Source organism: Trachurus japonicus, chromosome 8 (assembly GCF_045865225.1).
Source record: "Trachurus japonicus isolate A0001 chromosome 8, Traja_1.0".
In the NCBI taxonomy this organism is placed as follows: domain Eukaryota; kingdom Metazoa; phylum Chordata; class Actinopteri; order Carangiformes; family Carangidae; genus Trachurus; species Trachurus japonicus.
This window is the reverse complement of record NC_140914.1, coordinates 7,026,464-7,046,375: the sequence shown is the minus strand read 5'-3', so window position 1 is coordinate 7,046,375 and position 19,912 is coordinate 7,026,464. Positions and strand designations below refer to the sequence as shown.

Here is a 19,912-nt window from a genome sequence, read left to right as displayed (position 1 = left end):
CGGTCACATCCTGTAGCAAAGTCATCTGGGACGGAGACGGCGGAGGCTGCTGGACGTTTGGTTTCAGGCCTCGCCTCGGCTGCCAGCGGTCTGGACCGTGGACCGCAATGAGGCGTAAATACATTTGAGCCTTGACGCAGACACACACGACTGTGGACAGGAGGAAACACACACACACACACACACACACACACATGCACACACACATGCACAATATTAAATGAGTGGAAAATGACGCAGTGTGATAGAAGGAGGTTATCAGAGGCTGCAGGCTTGAATCCAAACGCACATAAAAAAAAGTAAAAAAACACACACACAGGAGCTCAGATATGCATGTTGTGTTGCCTTCAAGTGCTCCTACCACAGTCAAACACAAAATGTGCCAAGTGTAAAATTATACCTTGTTTGATTTTGTGTTTGTGTGCATGTTCTGTGACTGTGTTTATATTGACTTCCCCCTCGCCCTGGGAGCTATTTGTTTTCAGAGGAGCGTAGGCAGTTTCTGTGTGAATGTGTGTGTGTTTGTACATGTGTGTGTGTGTGTGTGTGTGTGTGTGTGATACTCGTCTGGTATACATGCGAACCCGGCTCACACACTCCTTTGCTCGCTGTCGTACACGCATGGATCAGAGTGTGTGTGTGTGTGTTCCTCCACAGCGGCGGCAGCGTTATCATCCAAAGAGGCAAACAGCCAGACCCTGATTTAATAAGCTGCCTAGGGAGTCATGGAGAGGTGGAGGAGGGAGGGGGGCTATCAGCTGATAACTGTCCTCCACACACGTCCAGCGTGTGTGTGTGTGTGTGTGTGTGTGTCTGTGTGTGTGTGTGTGTGTGTGTGTGTGTGTGTGTGCTCCCTCGCCGCCTGCTGCCCACGTGTCTGTGGCTGCGTCCGTCCGTCCTCTCGCTGGGCGTCAGACAGACAGCTGAGCTGAGCTGAGCTGAGCTGGGGGAGCCCACACATGGCAGAAAGACAGCAGACCTCAGACCAGCGCTAAAGAGCATATGTTCAGGTCTTCAGTCTCTCAACCCCCCCCTCCACACACACACACACACACACACACACACACACCCTACTATGGTATGTCTGCCATCCTGCCCACACAGATTCTGCCCCCTAAAAAAGCACTAATAACACTAATACCACTACTACTACTACACAATGTAATATATGCACATATTGTGTATATATATATATATAACACATGTACATGTATGAGAATTTGTAACATCATATAGTATCATATATACTGTATCATATACATATAGCATGCATGCATTTGTATAAGCTAGATAAAGGACATGTTGATATGATATTACAAATTCTCATACATGTACATGTGTTATACTGTATATATATATCAACATGTCTTATATCTAGCTTATACAAATGCATGCATTGAAGCTTATATTAAGACATGCATCACATGATCGTATATAATTACATGGAACACAGCTTTTTGCTATTTTATTCAGATAATTTAGAGATTTTTAACATATTTACATATATACATTTTACAATGCATGATTTATATATGTGAAAAACATACAGTATGTCTTCATATGTGATAATAATGTATCCTCTCATAGATGACACACACAATTATATAAATGTGTAAAATAATGTGTGATACTTGGAACATTTCTATAAATTGACATATACATCATGCCCATATGAATGCTTGTATTTAAACCTATATTATAGACATACCTCACATTCATAATGAAATATCTATCCTCTCCCAAAGCCTAGTTATTATAAACCGTCTTTACTCTGTTTAATGTTTTTATTAAAGAAAATTCATCATATAACACTTAACAAATAGCATGTGCATACACATTTTTATACCATAATGTATATTTATGTATATGTGATAATGATGTGTCAACTTATCAGTGACATATGTGGCAGCATCATGGGCTGAAAAACTGCTTTTTCCTCAGAGCTGTGAACACACCACAGAACTCATAATATTAACACGCTGCTCTCTGCTGTTTATTGTCGTATCTGACTGATGACTATTTGTTTTACCGCTCTCTATTTATTGCATTTATTTTATTTATGCTGCTGTTTGGAGCGAGGGACGTTGCTGCTGAATGAAGTTTCATTACATTTTATCATGCAATGACGATAAATATCTATCTATCTATACTGTATGTGTGGCGGCGGGGGGACGTATAGGTCATTTATTAGGTTTCTGTATGGGACCACTGAGGTGTTATAGAGCAAAGAAATAAAATCATGTTTTATTTTGTTGACTGCGGTGCCTCTGCGGCCGTGTTCGATCATCAGTCTGTACTGTAGGTGAACTGTAAACGCAGCAGCTCAGTGCAGACAGGAAGTGTGGCTTTTTATTTTGTAATGAGGTGAAGATTGTGTGGATTTTCTCAACCACGATGGTTTCTACACCAACGTGATGCAGGGTTTAGTGAAAGTTTGTTGCACTTCCTTTTATTTCTCCTCCTTTTATTTGAATCTCAGGCTTTCAGGCAGAACTCAGCTGATCATTTATTGAACGTTTCTCAGAGTAACAGTGATGAAGTGTTTCTATTGTCGTGGTGGTGGTGATAAAGTCGTTTCATTGCAACATAAAATCGGCCGCTGCGTGCTGAGCAGCAGAGTTGTGGACTCTTCGCTCCCAGGAATGAATATATTACAGATTTTTCTTTTCACTGTGGCTCCAAGTGTTGTTTTTTTATTCTTTTTTTTTTTTGTCTTCACCTCTATCTTCCTGTTCTTCCACCATCTGCCACTGAAATCCTCCCCCACTGTGAAGGTGCTCTCTTTTCTCTCTCTCTCGAAGACGCTGGTATTATTGTAAGGTCACTGATTGCTTTTTTTTTTTCCTTCTTGTGTTGTGCATTACTACACACAAACGCCTCACTGTGTGTGTGTGTGGGGTGGAGGAGGGCTCACATGATAGGCGTACTTTGGGGTGGCCACGGTGACCCGCAGCTGACACCGATGATTGATCCTGGTGCAGGGATAAGTGCCCGCGCACCGCTGAGCGCAACCGGCCCGCTGAAAGTCAGCCAGGTGGAAAATTAGAAATCTCTTCATCCCTGGTCCATTTGAAATCCGATATCTCCCATCTTCCCTTTGCACAGGCACCTTTCCTCCGCCAATACATCAGTAATTAAATGATGTGTTTGTGTGCATGTGTGTGTGTGTGTGTACAGGACGGGGCAGGAGGTGCATGTCCTTTGGTGGAGGGGTGGGGGATCAGTTTGGGGCAGCTAGGGTGATGGGCGCATTAAAGTAGAAGTAAGCGATCCGGTCGTTTTGGCTAACTTCCTGTCAGCCGATGGAGTTAGCAGTCCCCGCCCTCGTCCCTACGTCACACAGAGAGGACCGCCCCTTTATGCCGCTCTCTCTCCTCATTGGATTAAGGTTGTAGGATATAAGGAAAGTTTTCTCCTCGGCTTACAGCAGAGCAGAGTGACTGACAGACCCGTGTTTCAGACCAAACACTCTATATAAGTGATTGCTGTCGGAAGATAGAGCTATTTAAGACTTATATTAACACAAACATTCCGCTTACTGCTGCTTTAAGTCTCCAGTAAAACTGCCCACTAGAAGTAGTACACACACTGTTTCGGCCCAGATACATGCACGCACATGCACGCACGCACACACACACACACACACACACACACACAGTCGACCCGTACAGTGAGTGTGTGTTAGATGTCAGCTGGAGGTGTAACGGTGCCTCTGGTATCAAATAAATCAAAGTCAGGCCTCCTCTGTGCTGCACTCTTAGGAACAGACGACGCCCCCCCACCTCCAACATCCCGGTAACATTTACTGTTGTTTCCCAACTGTCTCACCCTCACCTCTCTGTCTCTGTCTGTGTTGTCCAGGTACATCCGCCCAGGGCAGCCCCCTCCTGGCCTCCCTCCCCGTCCCGGGACGACCTCTGCAGCCTCAGCTCGACCTCAAACAGCTCCTGCCCTTCAGACTCAATGGATCCTCCCCCCTAAGCCTCTTCCCCAACTTCAACACGGTGAGTCCGAAGGCTTCGATACAGAACGTGAAAATGATTAAAGGTCCTATGAAATGAAAAATGTAGCTATTATTTCGGGATAGTTCAACATTTTGGAAAATTCTCCCATCACCATAACCCCTATAGTCATAGCAGTAGGTTCATTACCTTTAATTATCGGTGCATGTTGTTTTGAGATCTGCGGGGAAGAGATGTGACATATGTAACATTACAACACACAAAGCAAATATTCAGAACAACTTTCTCTTTTGAAATCACTCCGCTCAGCAGCCGTGTATGGGATGTAGTTGCATTTGCCTCCAAAACAACTCCATCTCGTAATGTTACATGATTATTTCATAGCGTGGTGAATGTGCAGGTCACAACTTGTCCACCAGAGCGTTTTGGAGTTGTTGGATTGTGTATTTGATGATTTTGATGAGGGACAGGGGACCTGTACCGTTCACCTCCATTGTGTTCACTGAGCAGCTCACGTCTCTGCCCTGCTGATCTCAAAACAACATGCACCGATAATTAAAGGTAATGAACCTACTGCTATGACTATAGGGATTATGGTGATAGGAGAATTCACCAAAATGTTGAACTATCCGAACTATCCGATGTTTGATGGTGTGGGAGAGAAGGCAGGTGGTGCATAACCTGATTGGCTACTTTAGACAGTGAATTAGATGAACAGTGGCTTTTTATTAAGAGTGAATTTCAACAGCGAAGCATCATGTGACAAGTGCAGGAGATATTTACGATGACACTGTTTGGCTAAAAAGATGAATCCAGGTATCTATTGATCGGAGAAGGTCCAGCAGACATATTTTAGTTCCGTCTTGATGCTGTGAAGCTTCAGAGTTACGATTCCACATACTTCATAAATTTTGGGTCAATGTTCCACCTCACGCTGCTTCACTGGTTTTTATATCAGCGAGCGGCATAAAGAAAAAGACAGGTCCATAAAACTGTGTCCTTAACTCTGCAGCCGCCCTGTTACTCACCACGTCGACCCCCCCTCCTACCCCTTCCTCCTCCTCCCCCCTTCACTCAGGCCTCACACCTTTAGGCGTCTCGGAGCTGCTCATCTTAATTCAGGCGTCGTTTCCCCTCTCTGCAGTGCTGTCGTCACCTCGCTATCAGCAGCTCCACACACACACGCACACACACAGACACACACACAGACACACACACACACACACATACACACACACATATACACACACACACAACATTATTACTTTGTTTCCAACGTCAGCAACAAACTGCTCCTCGGCTCTGACGCCGCAGCGCCTGGAATTAAAAGCTTGTATCTTTGATCCTTTACTTACAGCACTATACCCATTGTCATTTTGTGAGTCAGTGTGTGTCTGTGTCTGTGTGTGCAGGCACTTCAGATTTCTTTGATCCTAGTGTGTGTGTGTGTGTGTGTGTGTGTGTGTGTGTGTGTGTGTTATAGCACACTGTGAACCCTCCTCCAGTTCTGTGGTCTGTAAATGAAACATAAGGCAGCAGAGTACAACATGTTCACAACCAGGTGAAGACAGGTGAGACAGGGAGAGAGACAGGGAGAGACGAAGAGACTTTTGACTTCTAACACATCTTTTATTTACGTCACATACGTACATCTTCCTCATCATTGGGCTCATGAAATGTCATCACACCATCAAATAATTTACAAAAAACTCCCTGTCACACATCCAAAGACACGCACACACACACTGCTCTCAGTCCTCGGTCCAGCAGCAGCTCATGTGTTTATATGGTGGTGGTGGTGGGAGGAGGGTGTGTGTTCTGTCTGCTTCTGTTTCATTGAGAAAAAATGTGTTTTTCTTCTTCTTCTCCTCCTCCTCAAACCACCGTCTGTGTCTCTGAGACTTTATGTTTCCTGATAACAGAAATAATCTGTGCACTGTTTGACTTTTAGTCTACGGTGGCCCTGAGAGTGTTTCCTGACAGTATTTCCAGTGGATACTTAAAGGGATAATTCGACATTTTGGCAAACTGGCCCATTGCCATAATCCCTATAGTCATAGCAGTAGGTTTGTTACCTTTAATTGTCGGTGCAAGCTATTTTTAGAACGGCGGAGCAGAGCCGCAAGCTTCTCAGAGCTAGGCTACGGAGGCTAATGGGATTTCTTGGTTTCCCTCAACAAACTCATCAAATACACAATCCAACAACTCCAAACCGCTTTGGTGGACAAGTTGTGACCTGCACATTCACCACGCTATGAGATAATAACAGAGCGTTACCAGACAGAGTTGTTTTAGAGGTAAATGCAGAAAAACTGTCCCCGACTGGAATGTGCATCAGTGGTTTTGCATGAATTTACCTCTAAAACAACTCTGTCTGGTAACGTTCTGTTATTATCTCATAGCGTGGTGAATGTGCAGGTCACAACTTGTCCACCAGAGCGTTTTGGAGTTGTTGGATTGTGTGTTTGATGAGTTTGCTGAGGGAAACCAAGAAATCCCATCAGCCTCCGTAGCGTAGTTCTGAGCAGCTCACGGCTCTGCTCCGCCGTTCTAAAAATAGCTTGCACCAACAAATAAAGGTAATGAACCTACTCCTAAGGCTGTAGCGATTACGGCAATGGGCCAATTTGCCAAAATGTTGAACTATCCCTTTAATCATGATGTTGGAATGAAGGCAAAAAGTTATTTCAAAATAAAATAAACACTTTTTATTCAGTGCTTTTAACTTGCAAAAGTTGCAACAAATCTCAGTCTGGTGCGTCACTATTTACTGTCCCCAGGAAACACTTCCTGTTGTGTGACTTTGAAGAACGTGTTGTCAAGGTGATGAAGATGTTTTTGAATTTGCAGCACGTTTCTGAGCTGCAGTGTGTTGATCTCTGGCTGTATCACACGCTTTGTTTCCCCATGTTTAAACAAAAAATAAAATAGAAGGAAAAAAAACGCAGCAGATTAACAGCGAAAGCAGCCACGTGACGACGTGTTTGCACCGTCGCGCTGAAATTCGGTCGGTTTGTTGTTAAAGAGGAAAAACAACTCGCAGCAGGGACGAGTCAGAATCTCCCTCAACCAGATGCAGAAAGGATGATAAGCGGAGGAATAACATTGAATCAGTGTCGCCTCGGTCCCGGGAGGAGATGATTAGCCTCCATAACACAGAGTGTGATGACACAGCTGTGGCATTCATCACACAGGCCTTTCAGCCGCAGCCCCAGGTTCCCTCAGACCTGATAAGGCACACGTTGTCCTGGACGCAGGGGGGAGAAGATGAATGCACCTGTCTCCAAAACTAAATATCCTCAGGTTCCCTTGGTGTCCCGTCTTACCCCTCCCCCCTTAACCCCCACCTTCCCTCCCTCTCTCCCTCTCTCTGTACCTGCCTATACACTGAAACCCCAGCACGGACTCAGCCGTCCACAGCAAGATAACTTCTGTCTGCACCGGGATGGCGGGGGCGGAGGAAGGGCTCGGGACAAAAGAGGCATTTATAGCAGTCAGTTCAGGATGGCTGCGGACAGACAATGGGCACATTCTTCAGCTGCTAAAACAAATAGCTGTGTGCAGCAGCAGCAGCAGCAGCAGCAGCCGGCCCTGCCGAGGTGGACAGAGGGCAGCGGGAGAGGGAGCGCTGGGTTTCCATGGTCAGGCAGGCGGGTGTGGGCCGGTGGAGGGGAAAAAAAAGTCAGGTAGTTGTGTAGAAAAGAGGCCAAAATAAACCGGGCGAAGGCAAAGATCGCCCTGAGGGACAGATACACCTCCAGCGTGGAGGTTTCAGTGTCAGGTGTGTTTATGTTCCCCTCTCACACCTTGGCCTGCACCGGTCAATAGCAAACACAGCTTCCCTTGGACACGGCTCAGCTCTCTGTGAGCTGCGGGGGGATCTCGTGTTGTGCAGATTGTGTTGCAGAGAGAGAGGAAATCGAGGCGTCCTGCCATCCTGTCCGCCATCAATACTCTCCAGCGTGCCTCCTTGATCTGTGGGGCAGCTGCAGCAGCACAGTGACCGTGTCGATCTCTCTGCTCACATGGGACGGGCCCTGAGCCAGCCTGGGGAGAGATCCAAGGTGATTGTTATATGTGATACCGCACCGAAGGGTCCCGCAATGAAATCAGCTGCCACCGAGGAATGCAGAGCGTCTAATGAGGCCTGGGCTCGTCCCTCGCTCCGTGCTGTTTATAGTGGGACGCTCTGGGAGCTGCTGCAGTCTCAGACTCTTGTCGGTCCCTGCAGTGACATTTAACTGCGTCTAACTGCTTTACAGTGCATGAAGACATCAGATCAACATGTTGTCACCCTGCACTTAAACACCAGTGCTGTAGGTTTACTGTAGGTTTATAGTCCAGCAGCTTATATCACCACTGCAGTGTCTGACATGTTTATTGTCCATGTTGGAGCTGTGTCATGCTGCAGCTGTAGACTCTGCAGTGGCTGTGTTCACTGTGGTTTACTCTGTGCTACAGGCAGAGGTGGAGTCAAGATCAATACGTACAGAGAACTTGATTTTAAAAGTATTTAAAAGTACATTTCCAGGTTGTCAGTGATAATAATTATGGTAAAGCTCTTTATAATGACACATATGTCATTACTTTTGATATATGTGTCATATGTGACATGTCTGTATGGGAGGGAATAAAAAAAAGCCCCAAACCCACAATTATATGCAAAATGTGTGTGAGTGTTCAAATCAGACTGATGGATTCAACATTTCCTGTTAAAACTACAGAACAGATGAAATGTTTGACTCACCAGATCACTGTGATTCATCCATGCAATGACTTCCTGAATATCTTATAATGCTTCCTGTGTATATGAAAACAGATGCTTAGGTATTAAATGTCGTATTCATCATCACTGACATTATACTCAGATGTTTCTTGTAATGTAATTTTTTAAATTCTTCATAGGGTTTTATTCTTTTTCTTTATTTCTTAATTCTTTGAAGCAATGTGCTTTGTAAATTCTTTATACAGTATAGGCTATCACAGGCTCTTATAGTTGTTATCCATACTAAGCTCCATGTGATATGACTATTTATTGTGGGCTATGTAGGCTATGAACCACGACAACCTGCTGCTCAAAACTAATTGCCACTTGTGGGATTAATAAAGTTGTTTGAATTGATTTGAATTGAATTGGGATGGAGGTTAAACAATACATCCACTAGAGGGCACCGGTCTGAACCGGACCTTCACTTCTCTGTCGCTGCCATTCAACTCACAGTTCGTTACGATCTGACCTCTGTCATATATATATACATGTTATATATGTGGCCTCTGTCAGGATCTATATGCAACATGGAGCTTTATTAGGTGCATCAAGACACCATGCAGTTATCCAGTCAGACAGATACAGGTCAGACGCTGCAGTAAAAGTTTAAAGTTCACATCAAACATCAGATCAGAGTTAAATGTCACGTCACTGAGACTGGTGTGAAAAGTGAAAACGGTGCAGACAGAGGCTCCTTGTTGCTGAGAGAGACCAGACTGACGGTAAAAACCAGCAGTTACTCATCATCATGAACAGCAGCAGCAGCAGACGACGACAGAACCACATCTGGTTCCTCTGCTGTTCCTCGGCCAGCAGCGGAGATCTGAGGCTCCAGTGGCCACAGACTCACCAACGCTGCTCAGACACCAGCTGGTCTGACCAGGCCGGATTCTGCAGAGACGCAGACAGAGAGTCAGAGTTTGGTGTCAACAGAGTGAATCCATGGACCTGACCGGCCTTGTGTCAACAACGGTCCAGGCTGCTGCTGCTGCTGGGGTGAGGGGGGGGGGGTAGTGGGGTGTGTTTCCTCTGTGTGGACGATGTGGATAAAACCACTGACGTCAGAGAAGTCTAAGTGTGAACTCACTGCAGAGAAACTCAGAGCTTCTCCTCACATCACAAGGTCGTCAAACTTCCTGCTCATCCACAGAGCGATGTGTTTGAGATCTGTGTTGAAAAGCTGCTCAGCCGACACACACACACACAGACACACACACACACACACTTGTCCCTGCTTGTGCATGTATTTATTTTATCTTCTTCACTATGATTAACATGTGAGGACTATTTTCTGTTCGTGCCCTGTGGTTGCATGCAGGGTGGGTGGGAAGGGGAGGGGGTGCAGGGTTGGGGTTGGGGGGGTTGAGGGGGGCACCACTGGAGCAGAAATAGGTCATGTTTTGATTATAACATTAACATATTATGGGATGTTCAGTGTGTGATGTGCGAACTCCCCCATCTGTTGGTCTGATCCTCACACAGTCACGTTCAGAGGACGAACACAAACCTCATGATGCTGCAGAGGAAGCTGCTCGCTCACACTGAGTCAAGCACATTCATTAATTATCTTAAAGTTAATCAGAGTCATTATATACATATATATAAACTAAACATCCCAAAAAAGGGAATCAAACGTGGACCGGTTTGATCCAGCACAGACTGGTCCTCGGGGAGCGCAGTGGGAACGGCAGCGTCGCTCTGATTCAGTCCTGATTGGCACAGATAATAGTTTTCATCATTACATGCAATAAAGTGGCACCAAACATTTTTAAAAACAATAAAGAGACGAGTTAAAGACGTGGAATCTGTCTCCTCATTAAGACCTGGATTCAGCAAAGCAGCAAATTAAAAAATCCAACAAGTCTCTGTGCGGATTGTTGAAGTTACAGAGACGATTAAAGTGTCGCTGTGTGTAAAACTGAGAGTTAAAATCAAAAAGATCAATTTACTACATATTTTACTGGACTCTAAACTCCCTCTGTTGGTTTATATCCAGACAAATGTAACAGTGAATGAGTCTTTATAGACCTCTACTGTTATGGAGGGGGAAAAGACCAATCACAGCTCAGTGGATGAGACAGATGTTATGAAGGCTTCCATTAGAAACATCTGTATGTGAGTAGGCCTTTACTGTACGTTGGAGGTTCAGATTTAACAGAGGATGAAGTGAGTGACTCATCTCTGAACAATGACGCCTTTTTCTTCTAATCATTATAATTAATAAAACAACATTTTATGCAGATTGGTGACTGTTAGGGGAATAGTTTAACCTTTTGGCAAATTGGCCCATTGAATGTGCAGGTCACAACTTGTCCACCAGAGCGTTTTGGAGTTGTTAGATTGTGTATTTGATTAGTTTAATGAGGGAAACCAAGAAATCCCATGAGCCTCCGTAGCGTAGCTCTGAGCAGCTCACGGCTCTGCTCCGCCATTCTAAAAATAGCTTGCATCGACAATTAAAGGTAACGAACCTACTGCTATGACTATAGAGATTATGGCAATGGGCCAATTTGCCAAAATGTTGAACTATTCTTTTAAGACAAGAGGAGCGTTTGTTTATTCATTTATTTTTTTATTCTCTCTTAAAGTGAATGTTCACAGCTGGAGTAAACAGTACATGATATGACGTATTGACGATGACCTCCTCTGATTGGCTCCTCCAGGATCAATACTTCTCCTTCAAAAGGCTGTTGTTGTTGCTCTCATGACAGATATGGACACAGCTGATGATCATTATTAGTAGTAGTAGTTTTAGTTTGTATGGCACTTTCACGTTCTGCTCGTTTCCTCTTTGTTTGGATATTTTAAAAAATATTTGTATTTTAGTCAGGGAAATGAATCAAGTGAATATTTTCACACAATCATCAAATTACATGTTTTATTTATTTTCTTCTTCATTTCCAACCCCCTGCCGTGACAAGGTGTCGGTTCCCTGTTTTCTCAGAGTCGGTGCTAAATGTAGAATTTAGAAAGAGACTAAAGAGACTCACACATCAACATGACGATTATCACTTCTCCTGTTTCGCTCCGGTGTGGCGGCTGCTGGGAGTCACTGGGAGAACTGGGAGGTGGTTTTACTGCTGTGGGCTGAAGCATGAGGAGAGAGGCTCCACTCTGTAGACGTCTCACCAGCAAAATAAAAATAAAAGCAGCAAGCACACTGTTGCCAAAGAGATAGTGACTCGGTTGTGGACTGTACAGGTTGAGCAGTAGCTTGCAGGATCTTCTACTGCTGTTTTTCTTAAATTTGGAAAAAATTACCACAATTATGAAATACACTGAGCATATACTCCAATAAATATTTCCTGTATTCCTCATCTTTTTTTATTAAATTAACAACAGATACCCTCTTTTCCCACCCACCTAACCTAACTGAACACATACACTCTCCTAGAGCAAAGAGAAACACAAATATTTAAGTTGATTATTATTTGCTGTGCACAGTGTCCTCCTGTGTATCTATACACCAGGGCTGTCAAACTCATTTTAGTTCAGGGGTCACATGCAGTGCAATTTGATCTCAGGTGGGATGGACCAGTAAAATAATTGCATAATGACATATAAATAATGAACTTTTCCCTGTGTTTTAGTGCAAAAAAGTACATATTTGAGATGTTTAAATTAAATGAACTGGCTTTTTTTTTTACAAAACATAACATGAACAACTTGAAATTCCTTGAGACAAATATGTGAAATTTCAACAATATTATGCTTCTTTTGTCTTCTATGTAATTTTCACACTTGGCGTTTGACACCACTGCTACACACAGTAAATATCTCTATGGATACACATGGTGCATCAGAAACATAATGAATGTCCCCAAGTCCCATTTTAAATAGTGATAAATACAGTTACTCTGCTATTAAGGAGTTCTGGGTACAGCTTTAAAGGGATATTTCAACAGTTTGGCAAATTCACCTATTGCCATAATCCCTATAGTTTTAGGAGCAGGTTCATTACCTTTAATTGTCGGTGCATGTTGTGGGGGGTGGGTGGGGGGTATGCGAGCTGCACGGTATTTCCATGTTTCCCTCATCAAACTAAAACACAATCCAACAACTCGCAACAACAAAAGGCTCTCGTGGACAAGTTGTGACCTGCACGTTCACCACAATTGTGTATTTGATGAGTTTGATGAGGGAAATCAAGAAATCCCATGAGCCTCCGTAGCGCACTGTAGCTCTGAGCAGCTCACGGCTCTGTGCCGCCGTTCTAAAAAATAGCTTGCACTGACAATTAAAGGTAATGAACCTACTGCTATGACTATAGGGATTATGGCAATGGGCCAATTTGCCAAAGTGTTGAAATATCCCTTTAAGTTTAGTTCTGCAGTTTTAAGGAGCATTTCCAGTGTAAAGTCATTGAACATGTGTGACATCAGTATGTTGAGATGTGACAAGCTCTTTAACGACCTCTGTGAACTCTGTGTGTGTGTGTGTGTGTGTGTGTGTGTGTGTGTGTGTGTGTGTGTGTGTGTGTGTGTGTGTGTGTGTGTGTGTGTGTGTGTGTGTGTGTGTGTGTGTGTGTGTGTGTGTGTGTGTGTGTGTGTGTGTGTGTGTGTGTGGCTCCAGCTGCTGAACGACCTGAATCAGCAGCTTTAAGTCATTCCAGTTGTTTTTCAAGCCGCCACCAAACACCTGTCTCCTCCATGTAATGTGCTGTATCTACCATGCCCTTCCCTGGATTGGATCTCAGATTGCATTGGGGGGGGGGTTGTTCTGCTGCACAGAAATTTCTCATTTGGGAAAATGAAATCCCACGTGGGCCTAATGCTGTTTGTTGTGTTGCTCTTCAGATGGACCCGGTCCAGAAGGCGGTGATCAACCACACGTTCGGCGTCCCGCAGCCCCTCAAGAAGAAACAGATCATCTCCTGCAACATTTGCCACCTGCGCTTTAACTCCACGGTAAGAAACATCAACACCACAGCCGTTTGGCGCCGTACGTACGGTGTTGCCGAGGCCGACGGAGACAGAGAGGTGATGGTGGTGACGTGAAGAATCTGTCATTTACAATATAAAAGCAAATCTGAGTCCTGAGCCGCTCTTTGTTTCCTGCTTCCTGCTGCAGCTTCTTCTTTTTCTTCAATGTTGGTTTTTAGGAAAATATGGTCGACAATTACCTCGGCTCTTATCAGCCTTGGTGACTCATTGTGTATGTGTGTGTGTGTGTGTGTGTGTGTGTGTGTGTGTTTGTGTGTGTATTTCATATGCGTGTGCAACACCTGCATGTGTTTATATGCAAAAACAAAATGTTTCCTTTATGCAAATCAGAAGTTAGAGTCTGTTTTTTTTTAGTTAAGTGTATACTAAAGTTTGTTCAGTTGTTCTGTCAGTGGAATCTGTGTGTGTGTGTGTGTGTGTGTGTGTGTGTGTGTGTGTGTGTGTGTGTATATGTGTGTGTCAACAGTGTGTGTTTGTGTGTGTGTTGTTTTGGAGTGTGAGGGATTAGACAGCGGGGAGAGCTGCCGTTTATCAGCAAAGAGCAGAAACAATCAGCAGCCACAGCAGGAAGCGACAGTCTCTGCTTCTCATTCATTTCTTCCATCCACACACACACACACACACACACACACACACACACACACACACATACACACACACAAATACATGCATATAGTACTGTACTCATACCCACTAGAGCTCACACAAACACACAGGCAAACTTCCCCCTGACATTTTATGCATATTGACATAAACAAATAATAGAACAAAAAGCCTTAAGACATCTCAGGTCTGAATGCACAAACACACACAAACACACACACATACACACACACACACACACACACACACACACACATTGTATTGGGCTCCATCTTCAGAGAGGGGCTGAGGCGCAGGAGACTGGTAAATCCCATGGGCTGCGTCCACACTGACGCTCTCCAGAGTTTGTTCAGGTATCACACCACGTCGTCTTGATGCAGAAGCTCGACCGGGGAAACGTCTTCACTTCTTCTGCTGCTCAGTGTTCAACAAATTGACCCTAAAGATCAATTTAACGCCGGATTAACAGAAATCATTGCTGTTTTTCTGTGAGTGGTTCAGTTTGTCATATTATAGTTACATGTCTTTTGTCTGTGCAAATTATTTGTCAGACCGTTGCAACATCTTTGCAGCTTTCCAACTCTGGGCCTAAACTCTAATCCAACAGGCTGCAGGAACCAGCTTTAAACCGACCCTGCAGACATGTATATGAGATCAGATGTCTCCTTTAAGTTTTAGTAAGAAAGCAGACGAACATATTTCAAACCATCATTTTAATATCTCACAAGATGATCACTTTAATGTCTCCTGGTCATTCAGATGTTTCTCTGGACATCCTAAATGTCTTTGCGTTCTTCTGCTGTGATGCTAAAATGCAGTTAAAGGGATAGTTCAGCATTTTGGCAAATTGGCCAATTGTCATAATCCCTATAGTCATAGCAGTAGGTTCGTTACCTTTGATTGTCGGTGCAAGCTATTTTTAGAACGGCAGAGCAGAGCCGCGAGCTGCTCAGAGCTACGCTACGGAGGCTAATGGGATTTTTTGGTTTCCCTCATCAAACTCATCAAATACACAATCCAACAACTCCATGTGATATAATAACAGAGTTGTTTTAGAGGTAAATTATTGCAAAACCACACCGCGTTGCCTTCAGGGACAGTTTTTCAGCAAGCAGTCTCTGTATTTACCTCTAAAACAACTCTGCAATGGGCCAATTTGCCAAAATGTTGAACTATCCCTTTAACATTTATATTTCTTATCTGGTTTTAGTTTATTTGGGGTTTTTTTAAAGGGACAATGCACATTAATCAAACATTTTAACAAGATGTAAATGCACCCCAATTAGCTGGAAGGCTAATGTGCATCGGTGGCTCCTTTGCCAGTTGTTAAAGAGCATCCGTCCTAACATAAATAGAAATAGTCACAATAAGATATGATCATGACACATCACATACACACCCAGTTTTGCTGTTGCTTGTTTTACCAGTTGTGTCTGGTGTCAGAGCTCTTTAATATTCATGCTCTTGTTTTATAGCAGGTGATTGTTTTCTAAATCTACTGCAGCAGTAGGAGTAGTTATACTGTCAGTGTGTTAGGATCAATAATCAATAATCCAGGTCCAGTTAAGTAGTGTTGGAATATTAAGTAGTACTTGAAGGAGTCCTGTGTGTGTGTGAGCGCTGGAATAACTGTGGTTTTATGCCTCTGCTCTTGTTTTATAGAGTCATTATACTATAGAATATAATTGTGCTGCTTGTGTTCGGAGCTCAGAGCAGCACAGAGGAGAAGAAATCTCTGGAAATCCATCTGCTTTATCAAGTGACTTGAGGGGAAACTGTCCAGTTGTGTTCGTCAGCTCGGCTATTGTTAAATTAGGCAAAGCAACTGGCACATCCGCTTTATTTCATGTCTTTGTTTATTATTTTTTGCCACAGGCGAGTCATTATTTTGAAGCGGAGCGGCTTCGGTGTTTACGTTCCTGTTTAATCACTGGACAATCAGGTATCAAGGCTGATTTCACACCTCGTCCCGCGGCAGCTCTGGGACTCAGCCTGGTGGAGGTGGAGCTGGTTTTTATCTCTGAAGCCTTTTCATGGCGGATCAGCCACATCTGTTTTAACGCCATACTCAGAATGCAACAGCAGATTTAGATCAAAGACTGTAAATAAAGATGGATGTTATACTTAAATCCTGGATGATCCATATGGACAAAGAGGAGCTGAAACGTCTGTAGCTTGTATCAAACACATCACACTTGTCACTCAAACGAGGCCACGCCCCCCTTCACTATACAGGGTCTTGTGCTGCGTTCAAAACAACTCGGAAGTCGGAAAAAAACAAGCCCTGAGTTGTCAAAAATGAGTTGAACGGCGTCAAACTCGGAAATTAGATAGATAGATAGATAGATAGATAGATAGATAGATAGATAGATAGATAGATAGATAGATAGATAGATAGATAGATAGATAGATAGATAGATAGATAGATAGATAACTTTATTTAATCCCCAAGGGGAAATTTAAAATGTCACAAGCAGCGGCTAAGGGAAATTACAGGTGGGAAACTCAGGTATCATTTCAGAGCTCCGACTTGACGTGACAACAACATCAAAACATGGCGACCTTCGTCTTAAACGGTTACAATATAAAAATTTAAAGTTCTTTCTTGAGGTTTTAATGCACATTTTTTGTGTATTGTTGCAGTATATGAAATACGATTATATTCAGCTGCGATTGTTGTATATATTGTGTGAAACTGTGGTCCTTGTATGTAACGGAAATAATGTTTAACGGTTGTGCGCTCATCTACGGCGTCTGCTCTCCTCTCTATCTCCTCTCTGCCTCCAAAATAAACATAATTTGCTGCTGCACAAAACTGCTTCCGAGTTCCTGGCTGCAGCGTAAACGCAATGATGTCAGAAGTCAGAAATTTCCAAGTTGGGAATTCCGACTTCCGAGTTGTTTTGAACGCAGCATTCGTTTGACCACAGGTCTCGACACAGGAAGTGGGCGGGGCATCTAGTGTCGAGTGGCCACTTTTCTCTCATCTCTGGTCTGTACGACACTAATGCAATTAGTTTAAATCTGTCACAGCAGGAAACTCATTCATATCACACAGCTCATTTCTCTGGGTTGTGTTAAATTGTTGGGAATAATCGTCTGCACACCCCCACAACACGTGTGTGTGTGTGTGTGTGTGTGTGTGTGTGTGTGTGTGTGTGTGTGTGTGTGTGTGTGTGTGTGTGTGTGTGTGTGTGTGTGTGTGTGTGTCCTGTTTGAAGTGTGCATTAGTGTAATGATGAGGTTCTCTGCAGTGTGTTAATCTATTAGTGGCGTTTGATTCCGTGTTTTAGTGGAGTTCATGTATAAACACACTCCACTTCCTCTTATTATTTGACTTTATTTTGGTATTAATCATCGTATATAATTGTTTTTTTGTAGTGGTTGTAAATCTGGGTGGTTAGAGTGGTGATGTTGTGTGTTTGTGTGTGTTTACCTATAACCTTGTATCTCTGTGCTAATGCAGTACGAGCAGTAATCCCTTTCATTGCTTATGGGACTTGATGTTCTGTTGATTCTGGGTTAATAAGAGACGTCCGAGCTCCATTCCTCCTCCTGATGTTAAAGCCTTTATGTGTTTGCCAGTCTCTCTCTCTCTCTCTCTCTCTCTCTCTCTCTCTCTCTCTCTCTCTCTCTCTCTCTCTCTCTCTCTCTCACACTCTGGAGCCTTTCAAAGTAAAAGTTGAAGCTGTTTGGTGCCTGTGGATTTGCATTATTTACTAAAACTGGACGACAGCTCTGGAAGATGTCCGGCTGCACCTGTTTCACATCAAAACCTCCTGGCTTTAGCAGTAGGTTCGTTACCTTTAATTGTCGGTGCAAGCTGTTTTTAGAACGGCGGAGCAGAGCCGTGAGCATGGGATTTCTCGGTTTCCCTCATCAAACTCATCAAATACACAATCCAACAACTCCAAAACGCTCTGGTGGACAAGTTGTGACCTGCACATTCACCACGATATGAGATAATAACAGAACATTACGAGACGGAGTTGTTTTAGAGGTAAATTCATGCAAAACCACTGATGCGCGTTGCCTTCAGGGGCAGTTTTTCAGCAAGCAGTCTCTGCATTTGCCTTGAAAACAACTCTGTCTCGTAATGTTCTGTTATTATCTCATAGCGTGGTGAATGTGCAGGTCACAACTTGTCCACCAGTGCGTTTTGGAGTTGTTGGATTGTGTATTTGATGATGAGTTTGATGAGGGAAACCAAGAAATCCCATCAGTCTCCATAGCGTAGCTCTGAGCAGCTCGCGGCTCTGCTCCGCCGTTCTAAAAATAGCTTGCACCGACAATTAAAGGTAACGAACCTACTGCTACGACTATAGTTATTATGGCAATGGGACAATTTGCCAAAATGTTCAACTATTCCTTTAATTCATCCATCTTTTAATCATTGATGGTTTGTCCATGTTACTGAGTTTTCCCAACAGTTTAAATTCACTCTTCAGGTTTAATGTGGCACAAATTTAATCTCATCTTGTTCCTCCTCCTCCTCGGCTGCAGCTGATGGTCTGATCCCTCGGCTTGTTTGAACTTTTAATGATTAATCCCTCCATTGATTCCTCTGTTTTCCTTCGTGTCCATGTTTCTGTCGACATCAGGAGCTTTTTGTTCTGGGATTTAAACCGAGTCGTGACCGTGATAACAACGTGCAGGTAGATCGTCGTCTGTAGGGAACTTTATGTGTTTATGGCCACCACCTCCTCCTCCTCCTCCTCTTCCTCCTCCTCCTCTTCCTCCTCCTGCACAGTCAGTCAGGAGTCTGGTTTTGTGTTTGTGTGCTCCTGAGTGTTCAAATGTGTGTGACATTAGTATGTATTGCCGCATGCGTCTAGGATTTGCAGAGGCAGACTCTCACAGTGCACATTAATAGGGTAGTTGTGGAGATGGGATCCTCTCTCTTGTTACATATTACACATGCAATTATACCTCTGGCCTCCCAATGTGCCAGCGCCGTTATCAGGTGGAAACAGACTCTCCTCCTCGCAGGCTCTGAGCGTGTGTGAGTGTGAGTGTGTGTGTATGGCTGCAAATATTCAGCCGTGCATTTTAACATATTTTTTTCTTTTTTATGCACTCGTTCATTCTCCGTCTCTCTGGCAGATAACAGACTAACTCTCCTCTCTCTCTCTCTGCAGAACCAGGCAGAAGCTCACTACAAGGGCCACAAACACGCCCGCAAACTCAAAGCCATGGAGGCGCAGAAGAACAGGCAGCGGAGAGCCGGCGGGGAGGCCTCGTCCTCGCTGTTGTCCTCGTTGACGTCCACGGGGAGAGACAGAGATCGAGACAGAGACCGAGGAGACAGAGAGCGGGACAGGAGCAAGACGTCCACATCAACAGAGGCCGTGGCGGTGGCGGCAGCAGCAGCAGCAGCAGCAGCGGCAGCGGCGGTGGTGACTCTTCCTGCGCTCATGGACACGAGCTTAGTGGAAGGAACAAGTACGTACACACTGCAAAATCTTTCCAAGAATATTTGTCTTATTTCTTGTCAAAATGTCTCATTTCTAGTCAAAACTAATCTCTTTCCACTTAAAATAAGAAAATTAAAATTAACTTGTTTTTAGATCATTTTCACTTGTTTCAAACTAATTTTCACTTGAAATAAGTAGAAAAATCTGCCAGTGAAAGCAGGT

At 43.9% G+C, this 19,912-nt stretch overlaps 1 protein-coding gene across 1 annotated transcript in view; it reads left to right on the top strand.

Annotated features, from left to right (window-relative positions):
- Positions 1-19,912, top strand: part of znf385c (zinc finger protein 385C) — a 171,803-nt gene that overhangs the window by 137,215 nt on the left and 14,676 nt on the right. The window contains exons 3-5 of the mRNA XM_085783502.1: positions 3,862-4,004; positions 13,527-13,637; positions 19,415-19,718. Of these exons, the coding sequence (XP_085639628.1) occupies positions 3,862-4,004; positions 13,527-13,637; positions 19,415-19,718 (558 nt within the window). The remainder of the gene's footprint in view (positions 1-3,861; positions 4,005-13,526; positions 13,638-19,414; positions 19,719-19,912) is intronic.